Source organism: Anolis carolinensis, chromosome 2 (genome assembly GCF_035594765.1).
Source record: "Anolis carolinensis isolate JA03-04 chromosome 2, rAnoCar3.1.pri, whole genome shotgun sequence".
In the NCBI taxonomy this organism is placed as follows: domain Eukaryota; kingdom Metazoa; phylum Chordata; class Lepidosauria; order Squamata; family Dactyloidae; genus Anolis; species Anolis carolinensis.
Genome location: NC_085842.1, coordinates 31,265,419 through 31,291,511, shown reverse-complemented (window position 1 = coordinate 31,291,511; position 26,093 = coordinate 31,265,419). Strand labels below are relative to the sequence as shown.

At 41.4% G+C, this 26,093-nt stretch overlaps 2 protein-coding genes and 2 non-coding genes across 5 annotated transcripts in view; 1 reads left to right on the top strand and 3 right to left on the bottom strand.

Moving 5' to 3' along the window:
• Positions 1 to 6,850, top strand: part of LOC100566415 (zinc finger protein RFP) — a 28,900-nt gene extending 22,050 nt beyond the window's left edge. The window contains exons 10-13 of the mRNA XM_062969340.1: positions 1,621 to 1,643; positions 2,462 to 2,574; positions 4,221 to 4,343; positions 5,711 to 6,850. Of these exons, the coding sequence (XP_062825410.1) occupies positions 1,621 to 1,643; positions 2,462 to 2,574; positions 4,221 to 4,343; positions 5,711 to 6,225 (774 nt within the window). The 3' untranslated portion in view covers positions 6,226 to 6,850. The remainder of the gene's footprint in view (positions 1 to 1,620; positions 1,644 to 2,461; positions 2,575 to 4,220; positions 4,344 to 5,710) is intronic.
• Positions 6,851 to 9,639: 2,789 nt separating this feature from the next.
• On the bottom strand, positions 9,640 to 23,674 carry LOC103277984 (zinc finger protein 239). Of its 2 annotated transcripts, XM_008105472.3 has the most exons (3): positions 23,520 to 23,673; positions 14,179 to 14,320; positions 9,640 to 12,430 (listed from the first exon to the last, which is right to left on the bottom strand). In XM_008105472.3, the coding sequence occupies exon 3, from the start codon at positions 12,381 to 12,383 to the stop codon at positions 11,301 to 11,303; it is 1,083 nt and encodes a 360-aa protein (XP_008103679.1). In that variant the 5' UTR covers positions 12,384 to 12,430; positions 14,179 to 14,320; positions 23,520 to 23,673; the 3' UTR covers positions 9,640 to 11,300. The 2 variants fall into 2 exon arrangements, with proteins under 2 accessions (XP_008103679.1, XP_008103678.1); XM_008105471.3 differs by lacking the exon at positions 14,179 to 14,320 and having other exon boundaries at positions 23,520 to 23,674.
• Positions 23,675 to 24,155: 481 nt separating this feature from the next.
• Positions 24,156 to 24,228, bottom strand: trnak-cuu (transfer RNA lysine (anticodon CUU)). The gene has a single exon. It is a non-coding gene; the product is annotated as a tRNA-Lys (tRNA).
• Positions 24,229 to 24,736: 508 nt separating this feature from the next.
• Positions 24,737 to 24,809, bottom strand: trnav-cac (transfer RNA valine (anticodon CAC)). Its single transcript has one exon. It is a non-coding gene; the product is annotated as a tRNA-Val (tRNA).
• Between the last annotated feature and the right edge of the window lie 1,284 nt (positions 24,810 to 26,093).

Below are 26,093 nucleotides of genomic sequence, written 5' to 3'. Positions count from 1 at the left end.
AGCCTTCAAGTCATCAGTCCTGCCAGCACAAGGGTTTAACCCACTGCACCACTGGGGGCTCTGGAAGGGTAAGTAATACCCTAGAACAGTGGTGGGAAACCTATGGCATATGTGCCGTTGCCTCCTCCCACTCACCACTTGCACATTTGCCTTACAGCTGGTTTTTGATTGCAACTTGGGCACTCGTTCTCTAAAACATTCACCACCACTGCCCTAGAAGATAGTATGAGGATTCAAAATGACTTTAACAAGTTTAGGAGTTGGGCAAAAACTACCACAATGATTTTCATTAGGGAGAAATATCAGGTACTACACTTAGGTAGAAAAAATGATACAGGTTGGATGACATCTGGATTGAAAACAGTCCATGTGAAAGGGATCTAGGAGTCTTAGTATCCCACAAGCCAAACATGAGTCCAAAGTGTGATGCAGCCTAAAAAGCTAATATGCTTCTAGGCTGCATCAGTAGGAGGATAATCTGATTCGAATAAGAATCAGCAGCATTAATTACTACTATGTACGCTGGAACTCAATTGACAGACCCAGTCTTTTAAACTTGAACACACCTATCTGTATTTTATAAGGCGTTTTATGAATGTTTTATGTAAGTTAATTTTTAACTGATTTATAGTGTATTGTACAGGTTTTATATGTGTGTTTTATTGTAAGCCGCCCTGAGTCCCCTGTTGGGTGAGAAGGGCGGGATATAAATGTTGTAATAAATAAATAAATAAATAATGTCTAGATCAAAGGTAGTCCATAGCCCCACTCTATTCTGCTTTGGTCAGACCTCACCTGGAATAATTAAAATAGAGCAATTTAGAATGGCCGTGGTTAGTGAGATCTGGGCCGTGGATATGGAAATCTGATGCATGGAGGCCAAGGCCAAGAAGCAGCAACCAACTCTGGTGATCAGCCATTGTGAGTCCTTGTGTCTAGTGAGTAAGAAGAAGCTGGATTTTCTAAAATAAACCTCACAAGTTGAAGAAGAAGACACCAAGGTTTTTATTCAATCAGCTGATAGTGATGCCAGCTTGCGGTAATCCGCCAAAGGAGCTGCTGTGGCGAAATAAATTAAACCCTTGTGTTGGCTGAACTGCTGACCTGAAGATCAGCAGTTTTAATCTGCGAGACAGGGTGAGCTCTCATCTATCAGCCTTAGCTTCTCATGCAGGAACATAAGAGAAGCCTCCCAGCAGATGGGTAACACATCCGGGCGTCCCCTGGGCAACATCCTTGCAGACGGCCAATTCTCTCATATCAGAAGTGGCTTGCAGTATGTCCGCTTCTGACACGATTAAAAATAAAACACTCTGGAATAACATTGTGTCCATCGTGAGGTCAGGAGTATTGTGCTCCAAAGCTCTTGTCAGTCTGAATTTTGAAGTCCCAGAGGCTTGTGATTTCACCAGTTTTTTGTCATGGGCAAAATTGTTGTTGTTGTTGTTGTTGTTGTTTTCTGTTGTATAAATGTGGGCCAAAATCCACATTATCCACTGCGGGGTTTTCCTGCAACTGCTTTTCATTGTAAGTTGGAGAGGGCTAGTAGATAATTGTTGTATAATTTATATATCTTCATTCGCTGTAGAATTCATGTTTTTGTCTTTTTGGTTTCTTTAGAATCTCAAGGAAACCTACACCCGGTATGCTGCTTTTTTTTTTTTTTTACTGTTCAGATATTACTTGACTTTGCCTAGTCTGTAATAAGTACTATAAAAATATCTCATTCTCTGCTCCCATCATTAGCTCTTGCACAGATTCAACCTTAGTCTCACAATACATCCTTTTCATATACCCAGGATAGTAGTTTTCTGTTTACTGTATAACGGCATTGAATGTTTGCCGTATATGAGTTCTATAATCCAACCTGAGTCCCCTTGTGGAGATAGAGCAGAATATAAATAAAGGTGGTGGTGGTGGTGGTGGTGGTGGTGGTGGTGGTGGTGGTTGTTGTTGTTGTTGTTGTTGTTGTTGTTACTGACTTTTGGAAGTGCACACATTCAATGTGAATGGTGTTGTATATGATACAGGTGATTTTGGGTGTACCTAAACTGTAGAATCAAGGCAGTTGGAAAGCCCTTTAACCACCATGGCTCAAAGCTATGGAATTTGTAGTTTGCTGACAAATCAGGACTTTTTGGCAGAGAATGCTAAAGACCTTCTTTATTCAGTAAGTAAAGGACTAATCTCCCCAGATTACTTAGGCTAACTGCCGTCTAATCCACTGTTGCAGCTGCTGACTCCACCTATTCCTTTGCTAGGTACTTGTCCTCCAGAGCATTTAGTCATGGCAGTTAAAGTGGTGTCAAAGTGAATTAATTTGACAGTGTAGACCCTAAATGGCAGTCAAAAAATGGCCAAGCATCTCTCCCTTACCCTTGCTCTCTTCATATTTGGAAAGATCGCTCAACAGCGTCATATATTTCTGCATGTATTGGTCTGAAGAGTCTCTTCTCCCTAGGGGTGAAAAAGCAATACTGAAAACAGTGAAAAGCCCTCCTAATATGAAACAAGCCATCAACACAATATCTCAAAAGAGCATTGCTTTAAGAGAAAACATCAGGAAATTTAAAGGTAAGACAGGATTAAGGAAGGTGTCTTTCTGGGTCTATGGCAAACACGCTGGTGATTGAAGCTCTACAAAGATTTTTGGCCTTCACAGCCTAGGGGCGATATCACCAATATTATTATTATCATTAGCGACATTTATATCCTGCCCTTCTCACCCCGAAGGAAACTCAGGGCAGCTTACAATTTATATGTACATACAATAAATTATATTATTAGCATAGCACAATATAAGCATTATATAATACTATATTGTACTATACCACTATATTGCAATATTATTAGTAATATTGCATGTAACATGTAATATACAATTATACTAGTGTATTATTATATAGAGGCCCCTTCTACACTGTCATATGAAATCCAGATATCTGCTTTGCACTGGGTTGTATGGCAGTATAGGCTCATATAACCCTGTTCAAAAGGAAAGGGCCCGAGGCCAAGAATTATGGGAGTTGAAGTCCAAAACACCTGGAGGGCCAGGGTTTGCCCATGCCTGGTATAGATGCAGCCTAGACTATGAGCATGAGCACAAATTTGAAAAAGCTGAAAGTTATTATTTGGGTGCTTGGTGTTTGATTGTTTTGTTTTCTGCCATGAAAGCAGACAAAGTGAAGACCCTTTTAAAACTACATCGCATGTAGTATATTCTATCATCTCCAAGCCATTTTTGTGGTTCTTGCCACCAGTCCTTGCTGCTAATCACAGTTGTATTAGAGTACTGTATATGTAGAGTACTGAAAAAGTGTCCAGCTCTTTGAGGAATCCATATTATCCTGAGACACTTACTGAAAGGAGATCATAGATTCACTAGGAATTAGTTGAGCTAATCCCACTAAAATAATCAAATTTATCTTTCTAAATTAGGGCAGTGGGTGGACATTCTGAGGATTTGTGGCTGGATTTTTAACACATATGGCAGGATTTTAGTTCAGATTTTTAAAAGAGCAAAAGGGATTTAGTTTTCATAGAAATCTATCTCAGCTAGACAGATTAGCAAGGAGGACTTCCAGGGTGCTGATTTCCCAAATGATTGCAAAGGGCCTCCAAAATGATATCATTAACTCTCAATAATGACTTAAATTGTCACATCATGTTGCAGCTACTTTTTCATTTTTCTTTTTAAAAAGGACGTATGTGTTGTTGAAGGCTTTCGTGGACAGAATCACTGAGTTGCTATGAGTTTTCTGGGCTGTATGGCCATATTCCAGAAACATTTTCTCTTGACGTTTTGCCCACATCTATGGCAGGCATCCTCAGAGGTTTTGAGGTCTGTTGGAAACTAGGGAAGTGGGGTGTATATATCTGTGGAATGTCCAGGGTGGGAGAAAGAACTCTTCTCTGTTTGAGGCAAGTGTGGATGTTGCAACTTGCCACCTTGATTAGCAAGAGCTCTTTCTCCCACCCTGGACATTCCACAGATACGAGGTATATACACCTAACTTGCCTAGTTTCCAACAGACCTCACAAGCTCTGAGGATGCCTGCCATAGATGTGGGCAAAAACGTCAGAAAAAAATGCTTCTGGAACATGGCCATACAACCTGGGAAACTCACAGCAACCCATGATGTAATTTTTAAACAAAATTGCAACATTTCTTTCCATACCATAGGAACTACATAATTTCTATTTCATGTTCTTTTCCCCAGAATCATTGGCAGTTGAACTCAAGAGGGAGAGGACATCTTGCCAGAATGATTTGCCAGAGGAACAGCCAGATCACCTACAAGTTTTGCGGACATGTGAAGATGCACAAAAAACTAGCACAGAAGGTAAGTGTGTTTTTGCATTTGTTTGTTTGTTTGGGAGAAAAGGGATTTTTGTTCAAGAGACTAGCAATGTGAGGATCCCTTTTGTGTCTTAATTGCAAGCTACTGGATAACTAGGGGCAGCGGTGGCGCAGTGGGTTAAGCTGCTAAGCTACAGAACTTGCTGACAGGAAGGTCGGTGGTTAGAATACGTGGGATGGGGTGAGCTCCTGTTGTAGCCCCAGCTTCTGCCAACCTATCAGTTCGAAAACATGTAAATATGAGTAGATCAATAGGTACCACTTTGGTGGGTAGGTAATGATGCTCCATTCGGTCATGCCAGCCACATGACTTAGGAGGCATCTACCAACAACACTGGCTCTTCGGCTTAGAAATGGAGATGAGCACCAACCCCTAGATTCGGACACAACTAGACTTAAATGTCAAGGGGAAACTTTTAACCAGATAACTATGCCATGTTGCCGGCATGCAAAATGAGCAGGATTCAAGGGAGAACCACTTCATTTTCAAAGTATCCTTATTGCCAACACAAAAGTGACACTGTTACAAAAAAAAAAAACATTGTTCAGGCCAGGCATGGGCAAACTTTGGCCCTCCAGGAGTTTTGGATTTCAACTCCCAACATTCCTGACAGCCTCAGGCCCTTTCCTTTCCCCTCTCAGCCGCTTAAGCTGGTAGGTGTTGGGGTCATGAAAAATTTGGCAACAATCAACCTGTTTCTGAATGGCACTCATATACACAAATCTGTTGTCAACAATTGGCAGTGTTTATAACGTACTCTGCAGGAAATGCTTCAGCTGTACTCCACAAAAGGGAATATCAGCCTGTTTAGCAAATCTTGCAAATGCTGATTTATTATCAATAAATGTTTAATTTTTATACCTATTTTCTGTACCTGTATAAAGGTAAAGGTTTCCCCTGACGTTAAGTCCAGTCATGTCTGACTCTGTGGGTTGGTGCTCATCTCCATTTCTAAGCCGAAGAGCCGGTGTTGTCATAGATACCTCTAAGGTCATGTGGCCGGCATGACTGCATGGAGGGCCGTTACCTTCCCACCGGAGCGGTACCTATTGATCTACTCACATTTGCATGTTTTCGAACTGCTAGGTTGGCAGTAGCTGGAGCTAACAGTGGGCGCTCACTCCACTCCCGGAATTTGAACCTGCGACCTTTTGGTCTGCAGGATCAGCAGCTCAGTGCTTTAACACACTTCGTCACCGGGGCTCCATACCTGTATACCTAGGGTCATAAAAATTTCTCGGACAGAAAGAGAAAAAGTTTAAGAAGTCCTGGTGCAAGAAAATAATTTTCTTTCCTTTTTTGAACTGTTAATTGTTGCTCTGAATCTGTATTTCTTCTTTTTCTTTTAGAAAGCGTGACTCTGGATCCCCATACGGCTAACACCAGGCTCCTTCTTTCTCCGGACGGGAAGACAGCAAGGCACTGGGGTTACCCACAGGCTCTGCCGAACAACCCAGAGAGATTTGATTTAGAGCCCTTTGTGCTGGGCTGTGTGGGCTTCTACACAGGAAGACACTCTTGGACAGTGGCCATTGAACACGGGCAAAGCTGGGCAGTCGGTGTTGCCAGAGCGTCTGTGAAGAGGAAAGGGCCCCTCTGCCTCAGCCCCGAACAAGGCGTCTGGGCGGTGGAGCAGTGCTGGGGCCAATTCCGAGCGCTCACCTCCCAATGGACCCCGCTCCCTCTGGCCAAGGTCCCCAGGATGATACAGGTGTGTCTAGACTGTGAAGGAGGCTGGGTGACGTTTTCCAATGCAGATCTGGATGCCCCCATTTTCAGGTTCTCACACATCTCTTTCAAGCAAGAGAGACTCTATCCTTGGTTCTGGGTAGGTCCAGAGTGCCAGCTCAGCCTGTACCTTTAAGGGGACTTCTGCAGGAGAAGCCCCTGCGAATGTGTTAAGGCAGGCATGGGCAAACTTTGGCCCTCCAGGTGTTTTGGACTTCAACTCCCACCATTCCTAACGGCCTCAGACCCCTAGGGGCCTGAGGCCGTTAGGAATGGTGGGAGTTGAAGTCCAAAACACCTGGAGGGCCAAAGTTTGCCCATGCCTGCCTTAAGATGTCTATATTTGGGGACATTCCAGGTGCTTAGACTACAGACCCCACAGTCTCCTATGGTTGGTTGTGCTGCCTTGGGCTGACAGATGTCCATAACACCTTGAGGGGACAATGTTCCCATGCCTACTCTACCTTTTTGTACAAACTTTAAAACTACTGGCTGTGTTGGGAGTTCAACTCTGGTTGAAACTGTTCTCTTTGTTTTGAGCCATGTTCCTTTCCTTGGACTACTTTCCATCTCTTTCTTACACTTTAAAGTTGGTATTTTCATTGGTATATATTCACCTCCAATCACCTGAAGAATGGCTGTTTCACTTGTACACAATGGCCTTCAAATTTTCCAACTAAGGAAACTAAAATAGAGTAATTTGCATGCCTTTTTACATACCTTGATGTGATGTCTCTAATAAAAGTTCTGTTTGTATTATACTATTTGTTTGTTGTCTGTATTATATTATTTACTGTAATTGTTTGTTTGTTGTAAGCCACCCGAGTACCTTTGGGGAGCGGGATATACATAAAGCTGCTGCTGCTGCTTCTTCTCTTCCTTCTTCTCCTTCTCCTTCTTTTGTTGTTGTTGTTGTTATTGTTGTTGTAAAGCAGTTATGGAATGTGTATGTCATCGTATTACAGTGTGCAGATCAAAATCTGACATATCCTCCAAAGTAGATTAGAACGTGTTTCTAGTCCTCAAGATGGAGAACTGTGAAGTGGGCATTTTAAACTGAGGATCAATTTGCTACATACTTTTGTTTGTAGTCTGTGGAAGGTTTCCTCTTTTGCATTCTTTACAGGCATAGAAATAAATTGTCAGGACCCAGGCTGCAAGGCACCAATAACCATACACAGAGGCCAGAATCTATCTACTATCTTTATTGAAGGAGTATATAAAGTTGGTAAAAACAAATGTAAAAGTTAGTCCAGAAGCAGACCTTTCAGGAAAGGTCAAAATTAGTCCAAGAAACAATGTCCAATATGCAATATTAAGGGCCAAAGTTGTAATCCAGTAACCGAAACACTCACCTTGCCAGGCAAGGTGAGGGGAGATGACGAGGTCCTTTAGTCCATGAACTTGAGCAAGGCTAGGAATTAACTTGATACTTGAAAACAAGGCTTGAATCGTGACACAAGGTAACGAGGAACAAGAACAAGGTCCGTGGAATTACTTGGTAAAATCCGTGAAACAAGGCAAGGTTTAGTCCTGGAAGGCGAGGCAAGGTCCGAAGGTAAACAAGGCTGGGAAGCAGGAGCGAAGGCTTGAGAACAAGGACAAGGCTTGAACAGGAACGAGGCTTGGAACGGAGCGCGCTGTCCAGACACAACTCGCTCCGGAGGCTGACGAATTGACTCCGCGAAGTTACTTCGCGGTTAAAACACCTATATAGAGTCTAACTTTCCCGCCGAGAGCAGTTCTCTGGGAACCAGAAACAAAGCTAATCTCTGAGACCAGATGTTTGACTCCTTAAAGATTCTCACGGAAAGCAGGCTTAATTGGCTAAATTCTTAGCAGCTATTCTAGCACTCCTGCGCGAGGCCGCTTCCAAACCTCTCTGTTGTTTACAAAACTCATGGCGAGAAAACACAGGAGATGTAGGCTCAGGGTTTGTTTGACATACTTCTGGAACACAACTCTCTTGCAGGTGCAAGGTTCCCAGATCTGGCTGGGAAGAACCTGGCTGGGAAGATTCCAGTTCTGACTGGGAAGGTAAAAAACCCAAGTTTTCTTCTTCATCAGGCATCACAATGTCATGAGCAGGACTACAAGGCCCATGAGTCATCACATAAATTGATCTTTTAATCATTTTGTTTCCTGCTGTCCTGGAAACTAGGATTAGGAGCAGTGGGTTCAAATAACAGGAAAGGAGATTTCACCTGAATGTTTCCTGACATGTTTTCATCCAGCAGAGTATGGGGAAGATGGAAAAGTACTCATTCCTAGGCACTTCTTCTGAAAGCTGCTTTCAGAGGAAACAAAAACATCAATGATTCAATAGAAATGGAAATACTACTAAACAAAGCAAAAAGTAATCTGGAAATCATATGCTGACAGCTGGATATTCTTACCCCGCTGTGTAAGACTGTCGAGATTTGGAGTTCTATATCAGCAGTGGCACAGCTCTGTAGTTCGTTAACTAAGAAATTGGGAACTTTTGACTCTATTTTCAAAATATGAAAAACAGACTGAGTTTGCTGAAGTTGAATGAACGGAAGTGGAATCCAAGCAAGATGGAAGTGGTATTACAATGAGAGGAATACTTTCACCATTTTTCAGATTGTTAAGAATGCAGAAGCCAATGTAGGAAGTTAGAAATCAGTTGAGACTTGAGTTCCTTGGAAGTGGACTGTTATGAAAGAGAGCTGTGCAGAGCAATATAGTTTTGAAGAGACTGTTAGACTATAAGTTAAAGACCTAAATGTTTTTAAGTTTAACCTGACAAAAATATACCTGTATATTTAAATACATGAAGTTATGAGTAAAACAAACATGTTATTTTAAAGAAGTCTACTTCAGTCTTTGTCCGCTGAAAGCATTGAATAGAAACAAGATGCCCAGGGAACTTCCATTACCCAACAAACTAAAGGAACACTTTTGAAAGTCTGCTACCCAATAGGTTATGATCCTAACAGGTCATAATCCCCATTAGGTTGCGATCCTAAAAGGTCATAATCCAACAGCCCATTAGAAACACAACAGCTTATCTGGAATATCAGGAGGATCAGTATCTGGATTCTGCAATAAACCGGCAACAACTATGTGTTGTGTGCATTCACAGTTTTCTTCTAAAATTATTATTCCTCTTCCTTGTTAAGATTAGCCTTCTATCTTGCTTTCTATCTAATAGATACAGTAAAAAACCTATAGCAGAATGTGGTTATGAAAAGCTAGTTGGTGTTCATTTCATTCAGAAAGTGGATGGATGTAAGTGAACAAAAAAAAGGCTCATTCCAGTATAATTTTTTCTTTCTCTGTGCCTTCAGTGATCTGACGCTCATTTAAGACATCCTGCCATATATGGAACATCCTTCCCTTATAAACTTTAGTTTGACTACTGGCTTTCACTCACTACATATTTCTAAAGTGTAGGCCTGCACCAAAATGATTTTGAGACAAGCAAATCACTACTCTGCCTTTGTTGTCTTAAATATAAAGTTCAAAACTGCATTGCACACTTGCATAAGACGTATTACACAGATCACAAATTTCAGCACCCCGGGAATCTCGATGTTTTATTTCTTTTATTTAAAATATCAAGTGTTTACCCTCCTACAAGCACAGAGAGCCTTTATGCATGAAAGCAATGGCTGGCAAGATCTCAGAATTCAGTCAGGATTTCTAACTGTCACAAAGACAATGCCTCAAGATTTTGAATGTCCTTTTGCCTTTTCCTGTGACTTGAAGACAATTGAAAATTATGCAAAACAAATATAGGCAAGTTTGTATAAGGCAGATGTGGCAGGTCAGTGGCCACTATTATGCCCCAGGACTCTGGGAACTTCACAGATTACTTAAAAAGGCAAAAATCCCAAAGTGGCTAGAAGCCCATTTCTGGTTCTCAACAATGGGTGGTTATTTTTTTTTCTTGTTTTGCTTAAAAAGAGGCAGATTATTTATAAGACAAAATACTTGGGAGTTACTCTGGACCATACTCTGACTTACAAGAAGCACTGCTTGAACATCAAGCAAAAAGTGGGTGCTAGAAATAATATCATACGAAAGCTGACTGGCACAACTTGGGGATCACAACCAGACACAGTGAAGACATCTGCCCTTGTGCTTTGCTACTCTGCTGCTGAATGCACATGTCCAGTACGGAATATATCTCACCACGTTAAAACAGTGGATGTGGATCTTAATGAGACATACCGCATTATCACAGGATGACTACACCCTACACCACTAGAGAAATTATACTATTTAGCCGGTATTGCACCACCCAATATCCATCGAGAAGTAGCAGCCAATAATGAAAGGACCAAGGCATTGACATCTCCAGCCCATCCTCCAATTGGATATCAGCTAGAATGCCAACACCTGAAATCAAGAAATAGATCTACAAAGATACTCACAGGCACATCTCAGCAAGCAAAAGTCCAAAAGTGTCAGGTTAAAACCCGGAACCTCAATCGGTGGCTGATATCAGATGAGAAACTCCCTCCTGGGCACATAAAAGACTGAGTGACTTGGAAGGTGCTGAACAGACTGCACTCTGGCACCACGAGATTCAGAGATAACCTTAAGAAATGGAGCTACAAAGTGGAGTCCATGACGTGCGAGTGTAGACAAGAGCAAACCACAGACCACTTACTACAATGCAGCCTGAGACCTGCCACATGCACAGTGGAGGACATTCTTACAGCGACACTAGAGGCACTCCGAGTGGCCAGCTTCTGGCCAAAGCACATTTAGTATAATACCAAGTTTTTAACTTTGTTTGTAACTTTATTCTTAATTCGTTTCCAACACAATAAATAAATAAGTTTATAAGGCAAATTTTATGCCTAGTGTCTTTCCATTCTTTCTTTCTTTTGGGCCAGAAAAAGGCAGTATGGGGATTCTGGAGGTGCTGAGGACCACAAAGCATGCTTGAGGGACACACGAACCCAAAAGTCATGCTTTGCCCTTCCCTGGAATAAGGCATTAGAGGGCACAAAACTCAAGTTTCCCTTGATGAAAAATCAGAGCCTCAGAGCAGTTTGTTTTTGCCATAATAGAGCGACATACATTTTTTTAAAATGTCTTTTTGTGCAATGCTCTGCATGTTTACTCATATTTTAAAACAGACACACTTCCCCATCCCTGGTGCTCATTGGTACCAAATAGTGGTTTTATGTGCAACTTTCATAACTTATAACAGTAGCAGCTCTGAGTACTGTAACCTCAGGATGACTCTGTTTCTTGTTTAACTGAAGCATCCTCGTTTGTGTCTGGATTTGTGTCAGTCCCTTTAAAGTGGACTCTCTGGTGGCTGGCCAGGTGGGAGCTCTGGTTGAACTTCTTTCCACACTCAGGGCACTCGTAGGGCTTCTCCCCCGTATGGATCCTCTGGTGCTTGTTCAAGTCTGAGTTGCGGATGAAGCTCCGTCCACACTCAAGGCACTTGAAAGGCCGGTCCCCTGTGTGCATCCGCTGGTGGGCCAGGAGGGCCGAGCTGTAGCTGAAAGTCTTCCCGCACAGGAGGCATTTATAACGCCGGTCCTCTTGATGAGACTTCTGGTGGACCAGGAGCTGGTGGGTCATGCGGAAGCTGGCCGGGCAATCGGAACACGTGTGGAGCTTTTCTGTGTGGGTCTTTTGGTGGGAGATGAGGTGGGACTTGTGGCCGAAGCGACGGTCGCACTCGGTGCAGATGTAGGGCTTCTCGCCCGTATGGGTCCGCTGGTGGGCGGAGAGGTTGGAGCTGGTGCTGAAGCACTTCCCACAGTCCCGGCACTCGTAGGGCTTCTCCCCCGTGTGAGTTCGCTCATGGGCCCGCAACTGAGAACTCTGCCGGAAGCCACGGCCGCAGAGGGAGCACTTGTAGGGTTTCTCCCCAGTGTGGATGCGCCAGTGCTTGATCAGGACTGAGCCTTCGCTGAAGCACCGCCCGCAGTCCGAGCAGACATACGATTTCTCCCCTGTGTGGGTGCGGCGGTGGACAATGAGGGCCGAGCTGGTATTGAAGCTCTTCCCACAGTCAGTGCATTTGTAAGGCTTCTCTCCCGTGTGGAGGCGCCGGTGGGTCAAAAGGCTAGAGCTGTGGCGGAAGGATTTGCCGCACCCGTCGCACTTGAATGGCCGGTCGTCCAGGTGGATCCCCGAGGGGCCATTCTCATAGTTCAAAGGGATTGGCCCAGCAAAGGCATCCCCAGGTGCCTCCAAGTCTCCTCGGGGGGCACTGGGATGCTCAAAATCCAAGGAATCGGTGCTCTCCTCTAACAGCATTTCAGGGAGTTCTCCAGGATCCACTGTTGTAGGATCCATTGGCTGGGGAGTGTCCTCTTCGTTTTCTCTCTTGAGCCAGTTTTCACCTGTATGAATTAAGAAAGCCTGTTATCATCCATTCATTCACGCTCTACAGTGTCAAACCCTATCTAAAATGTGTGTGCGTGTGCGCGCGCATGAGAGCACACACACTTTCAAGTCATCTAGGCAAGGTAGACAAAGTGTAGATCACTAATGGAATGGAGCTGCCTCCGCCCATTTTGTGGTCTCCCAAATCTAATTTTAGTCCCATTTCTCCTGAATGTGTAAGTATAACCTCCTCTCTAAATGTGTAAGGGGCATTTACACCACATTTTGGAGGGGGCACTGGACTAATTTAGGACCTGGAGAAGACTTATATTGTTTCTTAAGGATCCATCTCACCCAGCATATTATTATTTTTAATTATTTCCATCTGGCTGACAGTACAGGGTGACAAAGACAAGGACAAACAGACTGAGATATAGCTTTTATCCTGGAGATGTAACTATATTGAACTCCATAGTATCACAATGATGTGGCATTGGGGGCTGTGCGGTGGGTGGGTGGAGTGTAGAGGGATGGGTGTGTCGTTTTGTGACGTGTGCTGGGGAAAGCATTTAATTTTGTTGTACAATGCACAATGACAATAAAGTTATTCTATTCTATTCTATTCTGTTTTAAACACAAAGTGACCTCCAAGGCCTAAAGTGGCCCAGGCTTAAAGTAGCCCAAGAAGGTCCAAAAACATGGTGAAGATGCTCTGAATCAATCAAACTTTATTTATATCCCGCCCCATCTCCCCATGGGGACTCAGGGCAGCTCACAACATGAAGGCAGCCATTCGATGCCTCAAAAATAATAAGTAATAAATTGAACAATAAATAAGCAATATAAACATCATCATAAAACAATCATAATAAAACACTTTCCACAACAATAAAACGGGTTAAAAGCCATACCAATGGTCAAAAAGACATATCCAGATTTAAAGCCATATCCATAGAGAAGTCCTTATTTGGTAAAGCCAGTACAGTAGTCTCACTTATCCAAGCCTCGCTTATCCAAGGTTCTGGATTATCCAAGCCATTTTTGTAGTCAATGTTTTCAATACATCATGATATTTTGGTGCTAAATTCCTAAATACAGTAATTACAACATAACATTACTGCATATTGAACTACTTTTTCTTTCAAATTTGTTGTATAACATGAGGTTTTGGTGCTTAATTTGTAAAATCATAACCTAATTTGATGTTTAATAGGTTTTTCCTTAATCCCTCCTTATTATCTAAGATATTCGCTTATCCAAGCTTCTGCCGGCCCGTTTAGCTTGGATAAGTGAGACTCTACTGTACTTCAAACATTTGGCTCTTTGTATGCTTGGGAGCATAGGTACGTTTTGAATTGCTTTGGGGTGCGTTCAGGGTCATTTGGGGTGGCTCCCCCAATGAAGTTCATTGCCTCCCACCTACATAATCCCAGCATTAACACTTTATGGAGGGGCATTTAGACTCCTCAACTGGAGAACTCTAGTGCAGTGGTTCTCAACCTGTGGGTCCCCAGATGTTTTGGCCTTCAACTCCCAGAAATCCTAACAGCTGGTAAACTGGCTGGGATTTCTGAGAGTTGTAGGCCAAAACACCTGAGGACCCCTCAGGTTGAGAACCACTGCTCTAGTGTGTCACAAAACTACAAAACCCAATAGCCCCCAGGATGTTGCCATGACAATTAATGCAGAGCCGTAGTGCTTAGATCTGGTAGCTTGAAAGGATCCTCTGTCACCATAAAAAGGGCAATGGACTCAGGTTCCTTACCCAGGGAGGACACATTCCCATCATGACCTCCTCATATAAAGATCTTGGCTTCCAATCCAATAGGGCCCATTCCTCCACTGTGAAATATACAGTCACTTCCTCAAAGGTCACCTGTTCAAAGGGCATCTCTCTAAATCAAGGGCTCGAGAACAAAATAAAGATACACTATTACAATGACTAAAATGACTGTTACTACTACTCCTAATGAGGCGGACACAGCGATTAATGCCATCCTTCAATATTTCCTGGGGCACCAAAGTGGTCCCCTCAGTGAGAGAATATGAACTAAAGACTCCATATTGCAATGAATTCACTGGAAAGGGTTGCTATGGCAACAGCTGTTTAACTGAGCCAGCATTCTGATTGGTTGTTGCCTCTGGCTTGGCAGATGCAGACCAACAGTTTTTCTAACTGACATTGCATTTGTTGTCGAAGGCTTTCATGGCCAGGATCACAAGGTTGTTGTATGTTTTCTGGCCTGTATGGCCATGTTCCTGAAGTATTCTCTCCTGACATTTCGCCCACATCTATGGCAGGCATCCTCAGGTACCTCACAACCCGGAAAACATAAAACAACCTTGACTTTACATTTCATATTTCGCTCTTCTGGAGAGTGAGGAAAAGAAGCTGACAGGAATTTTTGATCAGAAATGTAATGGCTGTCAATCATGCTCTCCAATGTTTGACTATTTAAAGAAGAGATGAGGCATATTTAAAAGGACTATTACATATTGTTGCCCTATATGTGTGTTTGAACTCTTTAACCTGAATAAATATACTGTTATTATTTCACTCCAGCCTAAAGTGACAAGCCTTATTACACAGCAGATTTTATCTCGATTTAAAGACGGTGATAAAGCTTCCGTTTACATTTACATACATTAGAGTCTCGCTTATCCAACGTAAACGGGCCGGCAGAAGCTTGGATAAGCGAATATCTTGGATAATAAGGAGAGATTAAGGAAAAGCCTATTAAACATCAAATTAGGTTATGATTTTACAAATTAAGCACTAAAACATCATGTTATACAACAAATTTGACAGAAAAAGTAGTTCAATACTCAGTAATGTTATGTTGTAATTACTTTATTTATGAATTTAGCACCAAAATATCATGATATATTGAAAACATTGAATACTAAAATGGCTTAGATAATCCAGAGGCTTGGATAAGCAAGGCTTGGATAAGTGAGACTCTACTGTATTTAGGTGAAATATTTTTTCCTGTAAGGAAATTTAGAGTATTTAAATTTCAACTGCATATAGGTCAATTATTTGCCACCACTTCTACTCTCACTGTGCTTTAGGGTTGCCAGAATGAAAGCAGGAGAGGGTAATTGTACTTTTATTGGTTGTATAGAATCCACGGGACGGGTTGAGCTCCTGCTGTTAGCCTCAGCTTCTCCCAACCTAGCAGTTCAAAAACTTACAAATGTGAGTAGATCAATGGATATCGCTTTGGTAGGAAGGTGACGGCATTCCATGCAGTCATGCCAGCCACATTACCTAGGAGGCATCTATGGACAACGCTGGCTTTTCTTTTTTTTCTTTGTTTCCCCCCCGCCCCCAAAGAACATTTTTATTAATCATTATTATTTTATAATACATAATCATAGTTACCATACATTTCCCTTTTCCATTCCCTTCTCCCTCCCCACACCCACTCCACCCCCTTCCTTGTTGACAACTTAAACCTTATTTTCTTGTTATATGAGCCTTCTTTCCATTTTTTCCATTTTTTCTTCCAATTTTCGTCATATGGTTTAACAATCTGTAGCCACCTGCTAAATAAAGTCCATATTTCTTTAATTTTCTTCTGTTTGTCTAACCATGGTTTTTTTGCTTCTATAATGTCCATAATATCCAGTTGTATTTGATCCCACATATATTTATACCATTTTTCAAGTGTCCATTTCTTTTTATCCTTCCACCTCCATGCTATTACTGCGTGTGCAGCTCTAAACATTATCATTATTAATTCTTGGTCTTGATCCTCAATTCTTCTATCCCCATATATCCCTATTAACAGAATTTGCATATTTATATCAAATTTGGTTTTAGTATGTAATTCAATCTGGGTTAGAATTTGGTTCCAATTTTTTTATCTCTTCACATTCCCACCATAGATGTGAGTACCATGCCTCCCTACTCACACAATGCCAACATTTTGGATTTAATCCCTGAATCATGTGTGCCAGCTGAATTGGTGTTCTGTACCATTTCGTGATTATTTTCAGTTCTAATTCCTTACATTTGTTTATTTTTATTTTATTTAAACCATTTACTATCTTGTCTGTCTTTTCTTTTCCTAGGTCCCTTCCTTTTCCCACTGGTTTTCCATTATTCTATACATAGACTCCTTATCTTCTATCATTTTTCCATATATTTTATTTAATCATTTTTACCACCAAGTCTCTCTTTTAATATCTTGTCTATTATATTTTCTCCCTCATTACTTTCTTCCTTCTTGATTTGTTCCCTAATTCCTCTTAGTGTTAACCAGTTTATCCCACTCCCTAAACTTTCCAATTGTTTCCATTCCCTTAATTCCTTATTTTCATTATATAAATCTTTAATTTAACCATATCCTATCTGTTTCAGTTTTTTTTATAATACTCCTGTCCTCATTATTTCTTAAACTATCTATCGGGGCTTTTTTTGATAAATATGGCACCAATTTCTCTTTCCATTTCCCCCATATTTTTAATGCTATTTTCTTTGGGCCTATTGTTTTTTCTATTCCCTCTTTTAATTTTTTTGTAAATATTCTATAGTCTCGATTTTTATTTACTTCATTCTCTATTCTTATCCACTTCTCTTGCTTCTCCTCTACCAATTCCAACAACTCTTTCAGCTGGAATGCTTCGTAGTATTCTTGTAGCTTCGGTATTCCCGATCCTATTTCTTTATTGGATCTATACAACTCCTTATTACCTAATTCTTGATTTTTTCCCTCCAGATATCCGCTTCCTTATTTCTCCATCCCATATTCTGAATTTTTGTTGTGAAATCTCCAGTGGTAGAGTTCGAAACAAATACAATAATTTGGGAAGTATACACATTTTAATTCATCTAATTCTCATTGAAATACTTAAATTTTTATCCTTCCAATTAATCATTTGTAGCTGTATTCTATTCCATGTCTTCTTATAGTTATAATTCCAGATCCTTGCTGGCTTATTAGTTAAATAGATTCCCAAAAATTTAATTTTGTTTTTTACAATCTGTATATTTTTTCTTTTCCGGATCTCTTCTAAGATTCCTTTCCCCAGGTTAAATCCCAACAGCTCTGATTTTGTCATATGTATCTGTAAACCTGAGTTTTTATAATAATCTTTCAATATTACAGTACTTCCAGTTCTTTCAAGGCGTCCAGTGGATTTTCTGTGATAATTAAAACATCGTCCACGAACAGATTCACTTTCACTTCCTCCTTTCATGTCCTAAATCCAGTTATTCTACCATTGTTTTTAATTCTATCTGCTAAATATTCTATAGCCATTGTGAATAACATTGGTGATATAGGACACCCCTGTTTAACACCTCTTTCAATGTCTATTTTTCTGGAATATCCTTCATTCTTTCAATTTTGCTACTCCTTTTTAATACATTTCTCTTATAACCTCTATGAATCCTTGTCCCAATCCCAAATTCTCCATCCTTTTAAATAAAAAGTTATGATTCACTGTGCCGAATGCTTTGTATACATCCAATTTAATAAATGCTATTTTTTCTTACTTTTTCTGTGCAATAATATTGAGCAAATTCCTAATTGGATGGCTGATATTTCTCCCCTTTATAAATCCATATTGGTCTTCCCTTATCACTTTTGGTAATAAATCCTTTAGCCTATTTGCTAATATTTTAGCGAATATTTTGTAATCCTCATTCATTAAACTAATTGGTCTATAAGAATTTACTTCTCTAGGATTCTTCCCAGGTTATATAATTGTTATTATTTCTGCCTCCATCCAAGACTCAGGTACTTCACCTCCTCTTATTATATTATTAAAAACTATTGCCAATTCCGGTATTAGTTCCTGCTTCATTTGTTTGTAAAACTCTGCTGTGTAACCATCAGCTCCGGGTGATTTTGCTTTTTTAAAGTTTCCTATTACCTCATTGATTTCCTGATATGAAATAACCCTTTGTAAAAAAATTGTCCTCTTCTCCCAATTTGTCTCGGACCCAGTCATCGCTTTGCAAATTATTTTCGCCTTTATATAATTTCTGGTAGAAGCCGGCTTTTCAGCTTAGAAATGGAGATGAGTGCCAGAATATTTTAAATTAACTAGGCATTTTTAGTTACAAAAATGTGAGTCAAGCATGGAAAGGGTTAGATGGATGCAATGACTCAGCAAAAGCTGCAGATCAATATAAGCAGGTATGCCTGTAGCTTAGTTTGCCTCAGTGTTAGTAGGCCTTAGTGTAACATAGGCCCCAGTATGAGAAGGCTCCAGTGTGAAAAGCTTCAATGAGAGAAGGCCCAGATTCAAGTCCCCGTGTGTGTGTGTGTGTGTGTGTGTGTGTGTGTGAACCTCCAGTGTGAAGGCTGCTGTGTAAAGCTACTGTGTGAAGTTCCTGTATAAGTTGGGTGTGCGAGGAGGCTCTGTGAGAGCGAAACTGTTGATTTGCATGAGAAAGAAGCCCAACATGGAAGCAAAGAAGGAAGTATAAAGAACTTTATTTGTGTTGTGGAAACCTTGGTTTTTGTAAATAGTGCAACCATAGAATCATAGAGTTGGAAGAGACCTCACAGACCATCCAGTCCAACCCCCTGCCAAGAAGCAGGAAAATCACATTCAAAGCACCCCCGACAGATGGCCATCCAGCCTCTGCTTAAAGCCTCCAAGGAAGGAGCCTCCACCACACTCCGGGGCAGGGAGTTTCAATGCTGAACAGCCCTCACAGTGAGGAAGTTCTTCCTAATGTTCAGGTGGAATCTCCTTTCCTGTAGTTTGAAGCCACTGTTCCGCATTCTAGTCTTCAGGACAGCAGGAAACAAGCTTGCTCCCTCCTCCCTATGACTTCCCCTCACATCTTGATCCATGGCCCTCATCATGTCTCCTCTCAGCCTTCTCTTCTTCAGGCTAAACATGCCCAGCTCTTTAAGCCGCTTCTCATAGGGCTTGTTCTCCAGACCCCTGATCATTTTAGTCGCCCTCTTCTGGACACTTTCCAGTTTGTCAACATCTCCTTTCAGTTAGGGTGCCCAGAATTGAACAGTATTCCAGGTGTGGTCTGACCAAGGCAGAATAGAGAGGTAGCATGACTTCCCTAGATCTAAACACTAGACTTCTACTTGTGCAGGCCAAAATCCCATTGGCTTTTTTTGCCGCCACATCACATTGTAGGCTCATGTTTAACTTGTTGTCCACGAGGACTCCAAGATCTTTTTCACACGTACTGCTGTCGAGCCAGGCATCCCCCATTCTGTATCTTTGCCTTTCATTTTTCCTGCCTAAGTGGAGTATCTTGCATTTGTCCCTGTTGAACTTCATTTTGTTAGTTTTTGATAAATCTGTGTTGACTATTAGCAATGACCACATTTGTTTCTAAGTGTTTGCAGACCACTTCCTTAATGATCCTTTCTAGAATCTTGCCTGGTATCGACGTGAGGCTGATCGGACAGTAACCATATCATTTTGCTATAAAGAAAAGCCTCCTAAGGAAGAGATAACATTGGTCTGTCTGTTTTTTGTTCTTTTATCACTTTTGGCTATGGGTGCTGGGTCACACTGCTGCTAGTAAGTTATTCTGCTATATGTTTATGAGGAGGGTCGTTTGTTAATAAGCCCACTTGGTCAACAATGAGTACCATCCCCCAGAGTTGGACTCAACTAAACATAATGTCAAGGGGAAACCTTTTCTTCTTCTTCATTCACACAGTTGTTTCCGACTCTTTTTGACCTCATGGACCAGTCCACGCCAGAGATCCCTGTCGGCCGTCACCACCCCCAGTTCCTTCAAGTTCATACCAGTCATTTCAAGGATACCGTCCATCCATCTTGCCCTTGGTCGGCCTCTCTGCCTTTTTCCTTCCATTTTCCCCAGCATCATGATCTTTTCCAAGCTTTCCTGTCTTCTCACGATGTGGCCAAAATACTTCAACTTTGCCTCTAATATCCTTCCCTCCAGTGAGCAGCCGGGGTTTATTTCATGGATGATGGACTGGTTGGATCTTCTTGCGGTCCAAGGCACTCTCAGGATTTTCCTCCAGCACCAAAGTTCGAAGGCTTCGCTCAGCCTTCCTTATGGTCCTTATGGAAACCTTTACCTTTACAGAAGAGCTCAGTTCAACAAGTGTTTCTTTTTCCTGTGTTGTGAAACAAGCAATACCTGTTGAAATTTACTCTTTTACTCCACCTTTAAAGGCACAGGAGCCCTCTCCAATTTTCAGTCTGGCAACTCTATGGGGCTAGTTTTCAAAGAAGATATAAGTGTATATGACAGGCTCTGGTTCTCTGACAGAATGCATGAAGTGGGATCTTCCTGATGTAATTGCTTCAAATTTATCTTTATTGAAAGCCATCACACCCCACCCTTCAGCCACAACTGGCTCCCAGAGCAGCTTACAAATTGCTTAATTTGAGACTTCCCTGTCTTCAGGCCTACAAACTAATTATTCTAACATCTTTCCAAAGACAAAGAGAAAGGCTGCCATTCAATCTTTGACAACAGGGTGAAAAACAAACCAAAAAACCCCAACATTCTAGTTGAATGTAAGGCTTCCTTCCTTGCCCAAAGCCCCATCTAGACTGAGCTAGCCTCAAATTGCAGCAGACAGACAACAAACTCCCACAAAAGTGCACAAAGAAAGCCCTTAATAATAACAATAACAACATATTTATTCATATCCTGCTTTTCTTCCTCAAATGGACCTTAATATGTACCAGTGCTTTGTAGTTTATGTAATCACCATCCTATGTAATCATCTGCATAGCAAAACCACTTTTTTCAATGCCGGTTTGCAACTGCATTAAATGATCAGTGTAGATGGGGCCCAAGAGAGCTTAGACTGGTGGCTTTCCTGCTATTCTTCCATTGGCAGCTGAAGACGACCTTTTAGCTTCAGCAGGATGATTGCTCAGGGGGGAATTGTCTTTCACAACATGCAGCCAGGCCTTGAAGCTGCAAGGCAATTCAGTGCTAATCAAGCTGGCCAATTACACCATTAACACTTGCCTCAGACAGACAAGAGTTTTTTCTCCCACCCTGGACATTCCACAGATAAATAAACCCCACTTGCCTAGTTTCCAACAGACCTCACAACCTCTAAGGATGCCTACCACAGATGTGGGCAAAACGTCAGGAGAGAATGTTTCTGGAGCATGGCCATACAACCCAGAAAACTCACAGCAACCCAGTGATTCCGGCCATGAAAGCCGTTGAGAACACATTAAAAAAAATTCAAATCGAATGTGAGGCTTCCTTCCTTGCCCAAGGCCCCATCTACACTAACCACTTAATGCAGTTCAAAGCTAGCCTCAAACTGCAATAGCTAGACAACAAACTCTCTTAAAAGTGCACAAAAGAAAGCCCTTAATTATGGTTTATGTAATCATCACCAACCTATGTAATCCTCAATGTAATCATCTGCACAGCAAAACCACTTTCTTCAATACCAGTTTGAAAGTGCATTAAATGAATAGTGCAGATGGAGCCTAAGAGAGGTTAGACTAGCAGCCTCCATGCTATTCTTCCATTGGCAGCTGAAGAAGACCTTTTAGTTTCAGCAGGATGATTGCTCTGGGGGGGGAATTGTCCACATGCTTGTTAGAGTGGTCCAGCATTTCTGTTTTCTCAAATAATATGGTATGACACAGCCATATGCTATGAGTCAGCCATAGCAGAGCACATGATGAACCAACCTGGACACAGCATATTATTTGAGAACACAGAAATGCTGGATCACTCTAACATCCACCATGTCAGACTACACAGAGAAGCCATTGAAATCCACAAGCACGTGGACAATTTCAATAGAAAGGAGGAAACCATGAAAAATGAACAAAATCTGGCTACCAGTATTTAAAAAAACCCTCTAAAATCAGGACAGTAAATAAAGAACAACACTCAGAAAACAGGGGTAATCCAGACAATAAACAACCAGGGCTAGCTAACACCTCCCAACAAAGCATTCCCCTAGGCAAGAAGCAGGCGGGCTTTGAAGCTGCAAGGCTGTTCAATGCCAATCAAGCTGGCCAATTGAAACAATCACACTTGCCTCCAACAGACAAGAGTTCTTTCTCCCACCCTAGACTTTCCACAGATATATAAACCCCACTTGCAGAGTTTTCAACAGACCTCACAACCTCTGAGGATGCCTGCCACAGATGTGGGTGGAACGTCAGGAGGGAATGCTTCTGGAACATGGCCATACAGCCTGGAAAACTCACAGCAACCCAGTGATTCCGGCTATGAAAGCCTTTGACAACACAAGAATATCTAAATTAATTAGGAATTGGGACAGTGTATTCTGTTTGTTTCTGTAGGGAAACAAATATGCATAACAAATATGCTCTCACAGGTGTTTTAGGAGAACCTCAAAAGGAAAAAGAAAACAAGGAAAAAACTCCTCGCATTGTCATTAGCTTTATTATATAACCACAGGTCGAGCATCCCTTATCTGAAAACCCTCCTAAATCTGAAATCCTCCATTTGGGTGACTGAGAAAGAGCCACCTTTGCTTTCTGATGTGTAGTTTGGTGAGATGTTTCACTAAGGGTGCATCTGCACTGTAGGATTGATGCGGTTTGACACCACTTTAACTGCTATGGGAGTTGTGGTTTGATGTAGTCAACCAAAGCATCACCAAAGGGCAGGTTCCATAATAATGATGAGCCATGGCAATTAAGAATGGCGTCAAACTGTATAATTTCAAGTGTAGATGCATCACAACAAAATTCCAATCCCAGCATCTCATAAAATGCAGCCATGGCAACCGAAGTGGTATCAAACTGCTATAACTTTGCAGCGTGGATGGTCTGCAGGATGCATATGCAAATTTTCCAAAATCGGGGAGAAGAGAAAAACAACTGAAATGCTAAACACTGCTAGTTCCAAACATTTTGGATAATTAATCAATGCAATCCAGGCTGCATCTACACTGACTATATAACGCAGTTCTAAACTGCGTTATATAACAGCGTAGAGCCAAGCCCTAGGGATGGTGGCATTTCCCCCTTGCTACTCAGATCCGAGACAAGAGACCCTCCAGTCCTTAAATATAAATATATTACAGAATAATTATAAATATTCCAATAAAATCCCCTGTTTCTTGATAAGCGATGGCTTGCAATGCAAAGAGCCCCTCCTCCAGCCCCATCTCCAGCACTTACCAGACTCCATGGCTTTGTAGGCGCATTTATTTTTGTTTCTCTCTTTTATTTATTGTTTACCCTAAAGCTAAACCTCCCATCTCATAGACACACACTGCCAGGATTCCTTCCTATGGCCTTTTGTGTTGCCTCCCCCCTCCCTCTCTAAACACTATGGGAAATGTAGTCTCAATTGGAGAGAGGCTTTCTGGGAATTGAAGTTCCAGCTGTGTCTTAGCTGGAAAAAATCAGCAGTGACTGGAGCTAAGACAGGAGGCATCTGCACTGTGGAATGGATGCAGTTTGATACCATTTTAACTTGACATGGCTCGATGCTATAGGAACCTGGGAATTGTAGTTTTACGAGGCCTTTAACCTTCTCCAAACAAATATCTTGATTCTATAGTATTGAGCCATGGGAAGGAAAGAGGTTCCAAATTGCATTGATTCTACACTGATGCATTCCAAGATCTCTCCTTATGTAAATACAAGTATTCCAAAATTTGGGGGGAAAATAAATCTGAAATCCCAAATATTTCTGGTCCAAAGAATTTCCTATATCGAAGATCTTATATTAAGGTTGAATGCAGCTAGTATAAACAGACTGACTGAATATTCCTTATTTTTTTCCTTAAGCAAATGCAAAAAAAAAATTTGCGCCCAACGTGGGGCTCGAACCCACGACCCTGAGATTAAGAGTCTCATGCTCTACCGACTGAGCTAGCCGGGCTCCTGGAGAAAACGCTTTCAAAAACTTCCTTTAACATGTATCAATTGAAACCAGGTTTTGTTTTTCCATTTTAGAATTCATTTTCGTTGCTATGTGTTTATCTGCTTTGATTAACAAGCAAGCTCTAGTCAATCTATTCGGATTGCTCAATAGGGTTTGAAAAATATATTCCCAATTTGTACTTGTTTGGATTTTTTTTAAAGCTTTCAGTGAATTGACTCACCAGAATAATAAATACTTGTTTTAAAAACTGTTTTAATTTGTTTATATCTAGTTTTGTTACTCTCAGATTTTTGATACTGTTGGCAATGCCTCAAATAGAATCCTAACATGGCATGTCTTTTAGTGATCATCACTTTGTTTGCATGTCTTACACATTTTTATGTATTCCTTCTTTATGATGCAGCAGTCCAAAGAAAGCAATGTGAAGAATAAAATTTGAAAAATTATAGCAACAGAAAACAAAGGAGTAATTTTTAAAATAGAAAAGAAAAAAAAAACATAGTGCTGTTTCTGCCCGGTTTCGAACCGGGGACCTTTCGCGTGTGAGGCGAACGTGATAACCACTACACTACAGAAACCAGCTGGCTGCTCTCTCTGTGATACCCACTACAATACTCTCCAAAGGGAGATGGCATGGCACCAGTATTTTTTATGCAGGGAGAACTAAAGCTCTTATAAATGTTAAAGTGGTGTCAAACCGTATTAATTTTACAGTGCAGATGCACCCTTAGTTCTTTAGGTAGGTGGAGGTAGGAAACTCCAAATCCAGATCTGGAAGCCACTAAAGCCATTATGGAATGAATGCATTCTGCACATGCTCAGAAGCCTGCAGATTTCTTCTTGCCTTATATGTTCCAGGGGAGAATCTTGGCCTTGAAAAAGATGCCTAGCTTTACCTTTGTCAACACTGGCAGCCTGGTGTGTGTGTGTGTGTGTGTTTGGCTAGCTATTTATATTAATGACTTGGGTTTGTTTTCAACATTAATAAAACTAGCATAGATTGTCCATGGGCATGGACCCTCCAGCTGTTTTGGACTTCAGCTCCCACAATTCCTAACAGCCAGTAGGCTGTGCTGTCGAAGGCTTTCACGGCCGGAATCACTGGGTTGCTGTGAGTTTTCCAGGCTGTATGGCCATGTTCTCTCCTGACACTTCACCCACATAATAATTTGACTTGTGATACGAAATCCATAATATATATCTCGTTTGCTGTGTCATACTCTGTCTTCGTGTCAATAATAATAATAATAATAAACAACTTTATTTGTATACCACCCTATCTCCCTAAAGGGACCCAGGACGGTTTTCAACATATAGGCAAACATTCAATTACAGGAAGGAAACCACACAGACAATACATTAAAAAAAACCACAGCAAACAATACAAAACGACCTAATTTAACTTAACAAACAGAATAACAAAAACTGAAAACATCATAAAAAGCCAAAATCGTGTTAAAACATACTAAAATAAAAATAACAACATTAAAAGCCTATTGTAGCTCTATTAGTAGCTCTCATTGTAACTCTATTAATAGAGGTTTAGCAAACCAATGGCCAAGATTACAAAATGAATGTGGTAATCTATAAAAGGGATAGTGCACAGCATATCAAAGAGCCGGAGAAGTGGATGAAGTGCAGGACAGAGTACTATCTGGTTACCAAGGGACTGGGCCTAGGGACTAGTCATTCTCAAAAATTTGTTGAAACATCCAGGTTTCAGGTCCCTATGAAAGGGGGACAATGTAGGGCCTTGCTTAATTTCGCTGGGGTGTTCCAGAGATGGGGGGCCACCACCGAGAGGGACCCTCCCTTGTTGCTATCATCTGTGCTTGTGATGGTGGCAGAAGCGAGAGGACAGC